This window comes from Pseudonaja textilis, chromosome 4 (genome assembly GCF_049901715.1).
Source record: "Pseudonaja textilis isolate UNSWEBS1 chromosome 4, rPseTex1.2, whole genome shotgun sequence".
NCBI classification, from domain to species: Eukaryota; Metazoa; Chordata; class Lepidosauria; order Squamata; family Elapidae; genus Pseudonaja; species Pseudonaja textilis.
The window spans coordinates 24,773,818-24,786,193 of NC_141993.1; the positions used below are offsets into that span (position 1 = coordinate 24,773,818).

General features: G+C 41.0%; 1 protein-coding gene across 1 annotated transcript in view; it reads left to right on the plus strand.

Annotated features, from left to right (window-relative positions):
- KIF20B (kinesin family member 20B) overlaps nucleotides 1-12,376 on the plus strand; it is a 68,800-nt gene that overhangs the window by 25,606 nt on the left and 30,818 nt on the right. The window contains exons 16-19 of the mRNA XM_087932414.1: nucleotides 1,563-1,785; nucleotides 4,206-4,267; nucleotides 4,736-4,855; nucleotides 9,112-9,241. Coding sequence (XP_087788540.1) covers nucleotides 1,563-1,785; nucleotides 4,206-4,267; nucleotides 4,736-4,855; nucleotides 9,112-9,241 — 535 coding nt within the window. The remainder of the gene's footprint in view (nucleotides 1-1,562; nucleotides 1,786-4,205; nucleotides 4,268-4,735; nucleotides 4,856-9,111; nucleotides 9,242-12,376) is intronic.

A 12,376-nucleotide genomic window follows, 5' to 3' on the forward strand; every position in this document is an offset into this window, starting at 1 on the left:
TGAGGCACCCACATTGCAGCCCTGGTCAAAAGGGCCCAGCAGAGATTATATTACCTGAGACTTCTCAGAAAATAACAACTGAATGAGAAACTGCTGGTGACCTTCTACCGCTGCTCCATAGAGAGTCTCTTAACTTACTGCACCTGTGTATAGTTTGCCAATTGCACAGGGGCAGATAGGAAAGCACTCCAGAGGGTTAACATCATTGCCCAGAGGATCATTGGTTGCCCTCTCCCCTCTTTGGAAGAGCTTTATAGCTCCCACTGCCTTAAGAAAGTTCAAAACATTCTCATCTCATCCTGGGCACCCTTTTTTTGAACAATTACCATCTGGCAGACAGTGCAGGGCAATAAAAACAAGGACAAAGCAGCTTCTATCCCAGAGCAGTAACTACTGAATTCTACCGTATAGTGCATATTTTCATAGTCCTAATGTACACTGAAGATGGTATTTAATTTCATTGTATGAGGTGCAATGACAATAAAGTAAAGTGACTGCCATTTGCCACCTTCCTTTCGAGTTCTGACCAGCAAAGTCCTTGGGAAACGACGATCAAGTAACAGTCGTATTTAAGAGCTACACCAGATTTGCTTAAATACTGCAACTGGAATTGCCTGGTCTGGTGTTGTAAGTTGATATGATGACATCAGGATTCACCACTACCTCGTTTAGTGATGAAGTTCCCAACCTCAATGAAAGTAGTTAAATGAAAGTTGGGTCAACATGTCGGCTTTGAGATACGGCCAGCGAACCTGTCATCTTCGGTTTACTCTCAGTGAGCAATGCTTGAGCAAGCCATGGCTTAGTTTGCTTTCTGAACCCAGGCCTATTCTTCTTTCTCCCCCTTTTTCCTTCCCCAGATAGATTGGGAGTTTTTCTTTTTAAATAAATTTTATCCATTTTCTATTAATTACATCTTAGTGCTTAATAAACAAGATGTTGTCTGGGTATTTAATTTGCTTAACAATACAGATTCCATTCTTATTCTCCACCCCTTTTTTTTCCAAACATTGGTAAAAAAAAAATTCCATGTTTGATAATATTCTGTGCCTTCTTTCTGTTTAATTATCAATGTAAGTCTATCCATTTCTGAACAGTCAAGTATCTTTTTAATTATATCTTCATCTTGCGGTTTTTCTTCATCTTTCTAATATTGTGTATAATCCTTGCTGCTGTTAAAACACATAATACTACTACTAAATACATACTTTTCTTATCAAATTTTTTTATCATCCCCTAATAAAAACAGTTCAGGTGTAAAATCTACATGTTTCCCTATTATCTTTTCTAGCCATCTGTATTTTTGGCCATTTTTTTTTTAGCACAAGTCCACCACATATGACTAAATATGCCCATCTTTTGCTTACATTTCCAACATTTACTAGACTTAGTTTTAAGCATTCTAGCTAACCTTAGCAGGTGGTAAATGCCCCAGATAGATAGGGAGTTTTTCAATAATGCTGTTAACTTCTGAGACTTTTATGTACTCCTCTGGTTTTCGCTCTGGCTTTTAAATGTTCTGGGGTTTTTTTTTTGTTCGTTTGTTTGATCTTTGCAACAAGGGAGGTGAAGGTGGAGAACCTGGAAGCGTGGCTGATCTCCCCAGTATGGTGGGGTCACTGCAGCAGAACGTTGCTGATATTAAGCAACAGGCAGAAATGGCGTTCAACATGCTTGATGCTTTGGAAGAGCCTCAGCTGACCATTGAGCGACTTGAAAAGCAGTTGGCTGACGTTACAGCGGAGCTGGCTCACACTCGAGAAGACCTTTGTAGCAAGAATAAAGGTACACAAAGAGCAAAAAAAAAAAAAAACCCAATAAAACTACTGGTAGTCCTTGATGTATGACAGTTGGGCCCAGAATTTATGTGGCTGAGTGAGAAATTTTTTTAAAGTGAGTTTTGCCCCATTTTACGTTTGCTTGCCACGTTTGTTGAGTGAATCACTGTAGTTGTTAAATTTAGTAATATGATTGTTAAGTGAATCTGGCTTCCCCATTTCTTATCAGAAGGCTGTGCGCCTTTTAGTGCGGCCGTTGATAAAAATAGGATCACCAACATGATCGCCAACATCCAATGACAGGGGGAGGAGGAGGAAGAGAAGAAGAGGAGGAGGAAGAGAAGAAGAGGAGGATGAGGATTAGAAGAGGAGGAGGGGGAGGAAGAGAAGAAGAGGAGGAGAAGAAGAGGAGGGGAAGAGGAGGAGGAAGAGAAGAAGAGGAGGAGGAGGAGGATTAGAAGAGGAGGAGGGGGAGGAAGAGAAGAAGAGGAGGAGAGGAGGAAGAGAAGAAGAGGAGAGGAGGAGGAGGAAGAGGCGAAGAAGAGAAGGGGAGGAGGAAGAGAAGAAGAGGAGAGGAGGAGGAGGAAGAGGCGAAGAAGAGAAGGGGAGGAGGAAGAGGAGAAGGAGAGGAGGAAGAGAAGAAGAAAGGAGGGGAGGAGGAGGAAGAGGAGAAGAAGAGGAGGAAGAGAAGAAGAAAAGGAGGGGAGGAGGAGGAAGAGGAGAAGAAGAGAAGAGGGAGGAGGAAGAGGAGAAGAGGAAGGGAGGAGGAAGAAGAGAAGAAGAGGAAGGGAGAAGAAGAGGAGGAAGAGAAGAAGAGGGGAGGAGGAGGAGCAAGAAGAAGAGGAGAGGGGGAGGAGGAAGAGGCGAAGAAGAGAAGGGGAGGAGGAAGAGGAGAAGAGGGGAGGAGGAAGAGAAGAGGAGGAGGATTAGAAGAGGAGGAGGGGAGGAAGAGAAGAAGAGGAGGAGGAAGAGAAGAAGAGGAGGGGAAGAGGAGGAGGAAGAGAAGAAGAGGAGGAGGATTAGAAGAGGAGGGGGGAGGAAGAGAAGAAGAGGAGGAGAAGAGGAGAAGAAGAGGAGGAAGAGAAGAAGAGGGGAGGAGGAGGAGCAAAAAGAAGAGGAGAGGAGGAGGAGGAAGAGGTGAAGAAGAGAAGGGGAGGAGGAAGAGGAGAAGAGGGGAGGAGGAAGAGAAGAAAAGGAGGGGAGGAGGAAGAGGAGAAGGAGAGGAGGAAGAGAAGAAGAAAAGGAGGGGAGGAGGAGGAAGAGGAGAAGAAGAGAAGAGGGAGGAGGAAGAGGAGAAGAGGAAGGGAGGAGGAAGAAGAGAAGAAGAGGAAGGGAGGAGGAGAGGAGGAAGAGAAGAAGAAAAGGAGGGGAGGAGGAAGAAAAGAAGAAAAGGAGGGGAAGAGGAGGAGAGGAGGAAGAGAAGAAGAAAAGGGGAGGAGGAAGAGGAGAAGAAGAGGAGGGAAGGAGGAGGAAGAGAAGAAGAGGAGAAGAGGACGACGAGAGGAGCCAATCTGCTATTGGCTACCTGAGTCTGTCACATAAAATTTGCTTGCCGTGAGTCTGCACTGAATAATAGAACCTTCAGTCCTAAGGGAGGTTCGGCTGTGCTTAAAAGCAGAGCCAAAGATCTAAAGACTAGCTAGAAAGCAAGAAATCCAACCATCTCCTGCTTCCTAGCTAATCTAAATCTCCCGGCACAGCAGTACAGATGATGGTCAGAAAAAGGAAAAATAGCAATTTAGCAGGCAAGTTTGCCAGGAAAGGAGTGAGTGGGTGGGGAGGGTTCCCAGGGGCCATGTGGGTGGCGCAGCCTTGTGTTTCTGTGCAGTCTGGATTAATTGTTTGGGGGGCTGCTCTGGGGGTGAGATTTCTCTGTGGCCCACCAAAATTTTCTCGTGGCCCACCCGCGGCCCACAGGTTGGCAACGCTGCTCTAAATCCTCAATAAAAGCATTTTATATATCAGAATGTAGATTAAGTCTATTTCTTCATCGTTTGAAAATAAAAATGAACCAGTGATGAATATTAAAGGTATGATAAACATAAGCACTAGTATAATTATATCTTTTGGGTCTAATTAAAAAATGAAAAATAGATTTTTAATTACTGGGGAGCCTAGCAGTGAGCTAAGAGATTCGCCATTTGACCAATTAGTAATTTTACTCTTAAGAGTTTGTTTAATGACTGCTTGTTCATTAAAAGCAGATTGGTCAGTTATTTCCTAACCAATTAATTGAGCAGTACTGAATGTTATCAAATTAACAAAAAAAGACAGAAAATAAGGGTATCAAGAAATTTAATTAAAAATATTCCCTTATTTACATGATGTATAAATCCATAATGTTTGTTTAACATTAGTTTTCTAAACAATCGAAGTAATTCTTCTCATGGTACTTAAAAAATATTTTAAAAACTGCTTATATTCCAGCAGCGGTAATGCAAGGAGATAAACTGAGTGAATCTACTAAAGTCCTTCAAGATGCTACTGAGGTAAAGATTGTTCATTACATTCAAATCAGGAGCAAATAGTCTCTTTTTGTCCCAAAATCACAACAAAAGTAGATGGGTCCATGGAGAGAAAAATGGGGAGACAATAACATCACTTGCTTTTTCTTTCTCACATCCACCCACAGCATTCCTCCCCCCGACCAAAAAAAAACCCCCTCAGAAAAATGATTAATGAAAAAATAAAAACATTGACAGTTGTTAGAAGGCAGTGAATATTGGCATACAGAGAAATAGACTTTCAAATTGAGGAGGAAACTCCAACTCATATCAGGGATCATCTGAGCTCGTGGGTTGTCTTCTTCTGCAGAGGATTTGGGACAATCTTCTGTAACTTCCTAAACCAGGACTTAATGAAGCTAGCCCAACACAGCTTGAGACTATATTTTGTTGTAAGTTGCCAACTATGTGCAGACACATCTCTTCTCAGTCTTCTTTCTCTTTCTTTTCAAGAAAATGGCTCTACAGAACAAACACATTCAGGAGCTGAGTCAAGCTGTGAAAGAAAAGGACAAAGAAATTAGTCAGCTACAAACTCTGGTTGCTCACTTGGAAACTACCATAAAAGATTCTGTGAGTATTGAATCTGTCTACCTGATCACCTCAAAGGTAGCCATGTTACCTCTTAGGGTCAAGGTTTGCTAAGCTTTTAGAGGTAATCCAAAAGTCAATTAGAATTCAGCTCCAAAGACAACCTTTGGAATGTTATTATTTATTATTTCTTTGGAAAAAGTCAGCCTCTATGTTTACAATCTATTAAGACAAAGATTTTTGAAGATAGCGTATGATAAAACAAAGAGGGCCTGTACATTTTCTTGAAAGGTAAGCAACTTGAGCTGGCCAAATATGTTCCTTTACTCCTTGATTTCCTACTCTATTGGCATTTTTTTAATCCATAATGGAACATAAGTGTGGATAGAAAAGTAATGTTTGACTTGCTGTCAGACATAACAGAAAATGTCTGCTCTCCTAGAGGCACTCTATCCAATCCCCACTCTTGAGATAGCACTTAGCAATAGCCCTTAGACTTATATACCGCTTCACCGAGGTTTATAGCCCTTTCTAAGCGGTTTACAGAGTCAGCATATTGCCCCCAACAATTTTGGTCCTCATTTTACCCACCTCGGAAGGATGGAAGGTTGAGTCAACCTTGAGCCTGGTGAGATTCGATCTGCCAAATTGCTGGCAGTCAGCAGAAGTAGCCTGCAGTACTTCACTCTAACCACTGCACCACCACAGCTCTGAGATGACACACAATTGAGTTAAGATTGAAGGTCCGCTTCATTATTTGTAGATTTTCAAATTCAGTGACACCAAATAGTGCTCTGACCACATAGGCTTCTTTCCCACATTATAAAATTTCTTCAAAGCCTCTTCAATTGCAACCCTATTCAGTAGTACCTTGATCATTGCCATTGTATCATAAGAAAATAAAATACTTTATTGTACTCACACTTTAACCTTAATGAATACCTTAATAGTGGCCATGTGACTGGGAGCTTGCATGCACCCTTGTGATAAAACCTCCTTTGGGGAAATGGTGGAAGAGACTTTCTTTCTCCAGTGACTCAAGGAGCTACACCATTAATAGTGTACACCATAATGTGGAGTCATCCATAGGCACGACAAAGAAGAATTAAACTAAATATGATCTGTGGAAGAAGGAAATTCCAACTCCCTCCAATAGTGTGCCAAAACCAAATGGACACTTTATAGTTAGAATATCATAAAGAGATTAGAAGATGAGTCAGAAAGTATTCAAAAAGCACTCGGAGAGCAGAGATTGAGTACGAGTAGCACTGGCATTTATGTTGTGGCTGGAGCAACGTTGAAACAACATTTGTCAACTAACATGGCTATAGCAAAAGGACAGATTAATGCTGTAAAGGTACAAAGGCAAACCATAGGTAAATGAAACATTAGATCCATGAGCAACAGAAAAATTGATGTCAGAGTAGAAATGTCAAGATTTTACATCGATATTCTGGGAGGCAGCCAACTGAGATGGACTTGAATGTACCATTTTACCTCAAAGCATCAGATTATAGATTAGGCATCATTAACAAAAAAAAAGGTGTCAAAAGTTGGAGCCCTTATACAATCTCTATAAATGATAACTGAAACTAAAAGAAACAAAGTCACTTGACCAAGAAGGTATTAGTTGAGCAATATTCCTTGACTTTGGCAGATACAAATAATTACTTTAATGGCTTAGATTTGGTAAGTTAAATGCCTGAAGAATTTTGAATTGAAATCTGTCACATCCTTTAAAATAAAACCAACAACAATATCCTGAAATGAAAAAAAAAATCTAATGAAAGAAAAACTGTGTCTGAGAGAGAATTGTACCATGAAATATGGTGCTTGCTAATAGAAAAGAGCTGGATCAATTCATGGAAGTCAGAGGGATCAGCGACTCTTAGCCTTGACGGCAGTGTGACCACTTCTGAAGGCCATCTGCTAGAAGACTAGTGGGTTTCTTTATGGGGTTGGTTGGCCACTTTGAGAGCGATCGCTGGGTCTGATCCAGCAGGGCACCACTTACAATTTATTTGGGAGAAAACATGGTCAAAATAGTAATGTTAGACTCTGGGGAGGCATCTCTGACAATTAATGTGCTGAGAAATTGAATGTCCCCACATTGCCTTAGTTACACATTGCCTATGTCATGGCTTTCCCAATTGTAATGTACAGCCTTGAAACTGAGCCATCAGGAAAAAGTAATGAAGAAAAATTGATGCTTTTGAATTGTGTTGGAGAAGATTGCTCAGAATACCTTCGACTAGAATCTAATTAATTCAGTACTGGATGAAATACATTCAGAGAGCTAATTGGAAGCCATAATAATGAAGTTAAAGGTAGAATAATTTTGGCACATAATGTGAAGGCCAGAGTCAATAAAGAAAACCCTGAAGCTTGGGAAAAAAAGCTAGATACTATCACTAGTATGATTCCAATTACAACTCTCAAGATTGTCCTGACAGACAATCCCATTGAAATATGTCCGTTGAGGTACAAAGATTTAAAAGCAACTGGACAGTAACAAAATGATGCAAACTAAGGCCTCATTCAAAAAGGCACACAGCCTTGTGTAGGTAGAAAAACCTTCGTGATGTCCTCATTTTTCATGTCATTACACACATTTGTTCTTAAAACATAAGGAGCTTTAGGGAGCAACTTCTTAAGCAGCGTGGGAAGTGTGGAGAGAGGCTGATTCTCATATCTAGAAATGTTTTCCCAGGCAACTTGATTTCATTCTAATAGCATACATCGGTGGTTAGGTCTTGAGGATCCGTGGCCATAAAAGGTATTTAAAGGGGGTCCATGGTGAAGAAAAGGTTGAGAACCACTGGCATACATGATTTAAACCAGGGGTCTCCAACCTTGGCAACTTTAAGACTTGTGGACTTCAACCCCATGCTTTGCTGGCTGCTTTGCTGGCTGAGGAATTCTGGAAGTTGAAGTCCACAAGTCTCAAAGTTGCTAAGGTTGGAGACCCCTGATTTAAACTTTCAGAGAGCAACTTCCATGTGAGAGAGGGAGAGAGATCTTGTGATACCTTGCATCACTGAAGAACAGTTTGTTTTGTTTATCTTTGGTGTTACCATGTAAAGCAATTATCTAAATTTTAGACTGCTCCTTGAAATAGATAATTGGAAACAACAAACTATTTTGGATGTTTTATGAATAAAATCTGAAGGAAAACATTTCATGACAATGAAAAGACAAAGAATTATAGACGTGAGGTGAGGTAATATATAGATCCGCTGTGTGGGATCCATTATAAGGAACACACTCTCTATCCTAGAGTCAGCTCCATTTCTATTTTCCATACAAGATCCTACAAAAGTTATCTGATCCTATGCATCAAGATAGGGAGAAATCTAGGGAATAAGATTTTTTTTTCTTATTTGTGTGTATCAAGTTTCAAATGAGAGCACTAAAATTCTTATGGTATTGGAAGGGAGCAATCTCCAGAATACTGAGAAGTTATCATACTTACTCAGTGCCTATATCCATTAATTTGACTAATACTCCATGCAGAAATAATAGTTTTGGTGATCCTACCAAAGGTAAAGGAGGCCCCAGATTTTACTCAGCTAATAATTGCTGACTCTAGGGTAGGGGTCGGCAACCTTAAACACTCAAGAGCCACAAAGGTCCTAACCAGAAGCCTCCCGTTGAATTCTGGAGCCGACCAGAAGTCTGGTTCCCCCACCATAGAGTCTCCTCATAGCATGGCATCCTTTTTCCTCTACTGACTGGCAACAGGGAGCCGCAGCAGAGCGATGAAAGAGCCACATGCGGCTCTAGAGCCATAGGTTGCCAACCCCTACTCTAGGGGGCAGTGCTCATCTTGGTTTCAAGGCTGTTGAGCCAGCGCTATCCAAAGGTATTTCCAGTCGTGGCCAGCGTGACATCAAGGAGTGCTGTTACCTACTCACCAAAGTGGTACCTATTTATCTAGTTCCATTTGCATGCTTTCAAACTGCTAGGTTGGCAGGCGTGGAGTGAGAATGGAAGCTCACCCCATTGTGTAGTGCTTAAGTCAAACGTGGGCTGTTGGCTTTCCAGCCAACAAGTCCAGCGTCTGAATCGCCGAGCCACCTCAAGGTGAGGCATTAGTGAAACTAGCAAAGTATCTAAAAATAAGCGAACTTGACAAACATATTGACTGGATACTACATTCCAGCATGTATGAGTAGCAATGGAAAAAAAAATCTTATTTATCTTTTTTATTGTAGGAGTCATTTAAACTAGAAATGGTAAAGCAGGTGAATTGTTAATGGTTCTGCCCTTTAAAAATTGGCTTCTTTATTTTAATGCAGGAGATCACCATTGCCACTATAAAACAGCAAATAGAACAAGAAAACTGCAGTGAATCCAAGGAGAAAAACATTGGCTCAAGAAGGAAACGGTATTTAGAAAGGGATGAAGAAGGCCCCCCTTCAAAGCAAGGTATCACTTCCTCTTCTGCATATACCGAAAGGCTGCTGAGGTCAAAAATAATTTATATATCAAAACAAAAAGTTAATAAAGTACAGAATTAAATGTTGAGACCCAGAAGACGGCTGTCACATCAGATGTGCATCTTGCATGAACTCCTATTATTTTTATAAAAAATCAGAAATAAACATTTTTTTAAATGGAACATCTCCCTTTCCATGTAGTGTGTGTGTGTTTCTCATCAAATTGATGTTGTGAGCTAGCTTCTGTTTTGTGAATCTGCTGGGTCTGCTCAAGTGTGTGTTGTATTTGTGTAATTTTGATTGTCCTAAATGTACTAGTCAATGGAAATTCCAATCTTTGTGAGTCTGCTAAAAACATCATGGTTTGCTCTGCAAGATCCTGCATCTTTTTCATCTGAATTATTCTTCCCATTTATTTATTTTTACAGCCAGCAATTTACATGGTAGTTAATATTTTTGGTTTGGGATTCATATAGCCACGCCCCCCCCCCCAAAAAAAATCACAACCCTCATTGTTAAGAGAATCTTTAAAGGTCACCAGTATAAAACCTATTACTCTGTAGCACGTGCCAAGAATTGACTAATCTCTGCCTCATTTATCTGGATCAGTGCTTCTCAACATTGGTAGCTATAAGTTATATGGACTTTAAGTCCCCAAATCTCTAGCTATTACTGGCTAGGGAATTCTGGGAATTAAAGTCCACAGTCTTACGTTTCTCCAGGTTGAAAATCACTGGTCTAGACCAGGGGTGTCAAATACAAGGCCCATGATATGGTTGAATCCGGTGGGGACGTCCTGGAAAATGTAAGGGACAGGCCCACGTCACTTTGGCCTGGTCTACCCAATGCAAAGAGGAAACATTGGGCTAGCGTGGCTTTGGCCCGGCCTACCCAGTGTGAAGAGGAAACATGCCAGCAGTTTGGACAGTGGTGTCAAGTTAGCTACGTCCACCCAGTCAGCCATGTCCAGTGAATGATGTCAAGCTGGCCATGCCCATCCAGTTGGCCATGCCAGCCTAGCTCCCCACAGCCCTGAGGCAGCCCTCAAAAAAAATGAGTTTCACACCCTGGCCTTAGGCTATCCTGTAGATACAAAGGATTCTGTTCTAATGTTTGTTTTTCATTTGCACCAATTTTCAAAGCTACAAACACATGAAAGTATATTTTCAAAGCAACATTATATCTGCTTTTCTATTGGATTTGCTACCTCCTCTTATATTTTTCTTATTTTTTTTTTTTCAAATGAGAGAAAACCTCTGTCCCATGCCTTCAACAGAGAAAAATTCAAATATATTCCCCCCGCCCCTCCAAATGAGATTTAAAATGCTAAATTGGTCCTTATCATAAAAAGATGAAATTTACTGTTGGGCTTTTTGATAAATTAAAACTAAATCTCCCCCTCTTTTTACTCCTTTCTCTTTCCTGTATATCGGATATCTGTGATAACAGAAGGAAGGTCATGTATGTATAGCTAAATGTCTGATCATGTGTTGTTCTGTGGCCTCTCCGGTGCTCTCTCAGCTTGGCTGTTTTCTTGCATACGCTTCAATACCAAACTAGGCAACATCATCAGTGCTAGTAGGGAGTGGTGTTTGTGTTTTGTATCCCTCTGTATGCTTGTGCTGTACAGCAGAAGTCCCCAACCCCCCGGGCTGTGGCCTACTACTGGCTGTGAGCTGTTTGGAACTGGGCCTTGGAAGTGGCGGGGGAGTATTCAGGTGCATGCGCACCTCCCCAGCTATGTGAGCAAGCACATGCCCTTGCACCCCATTTGCACGAGTGGCAGGCATGTGTCCCCGATGTTCCCACAAATGGAGCTGTGAGCTTGCATGCTTGGCGCCACTCACACAGAATCTCCTCAACCAAACCCCGCCAGCCCGCAAAGTCGGAAAGGCTGGGGAACTCTATTGTACAGTGGGACACTTCTTCTGGATCAGTATGAAGCTTGTTGGAATCCTGCAATTAAAGTAGCTTTCTACTACTGTACATTTTCATGCCACTGCAAAATTACATTCCACAAATGCTTATATTCCAATATCAACATAGATATTGTCCTTTAATGAGTTTTTTTCCTCTTGTTGGCCTGTCAGTAAGTGTGACTTATCATTTGATATATAGAAATACAGGCAGTCCTCAATGTACGACCACAACTGAGCACGACATTTCTGTTAAGTGAGTTTTGCCCCATTTTACGACTTTTCTTGCCACAGTTGTTAAGCGACTCGCAGCAGCTATTAAGTTAGTGACACGGTTCTTAAGTGAATCTGGTTTCCCCATGGACGTTGCTTGTCAGAAGGTCGCAAAAGGGGATTACAAGCCCCCCCTCCCCGGGATTCTGCAACCGTCATAAATATGAGTCAGTTGAACTGTTGTAAGTCGAGGACTAGCTGTATGCATCTTTAGAAAGCACAAAGGTTATGTGAAAAGACTTACATTTGTCCCTCTGTTTTGTCATTGAATACACTCTATGGTTTTTGTTTATGTGTGTGCATGCATGCATCTGCGACTGTAAGTTTTTCTTCATCATTCCTCTCTTCAGGTGTGTGCTAAATACCATTTGGCTATATTTGGACCAGCAATTTCAGATTTCAATTACCAGTAATTACTGTACTTCAGATTAGAGTGGCTTACCACATCATCATTCTCCTTGAACAGGAAGAACTTTTTTGGGTGGATCAACATTGCCCTGCTATATAAAAACACCACAGATTCCTTTTTGAAATTGATGTTACCGTATTAATGCCTGGTCTGTAGAGATTTAAAATTGCTATTTTTTGAAGCTAATGTTTTTATTAATGTATTTGCAAACCCAGCAGAATTTTTTTAAAAATTTACCTCAGCCTCAAAAAAAAATGGTATAAAGAAAGAACACAATATATTTGAAAGTATATTATAATAAGATAAAAAATAATAATAGGACTTAGATTTATATACTGCTTCATAGAGCTTTACAGCCCTCTCTAAGCGGTTTACAGAGTCAGCCTATTGCCCCCAACAATCTGGGTCTTCATTTTACCCATCTCGGAAGGATGGAAGGCGGAGTCAACTTTGAGCCGGTCAGTATCAAACTGCTGTCATTCGGCAGAGTTAGCCTGCAATATTGGATTCTAACCACTGTGCTACC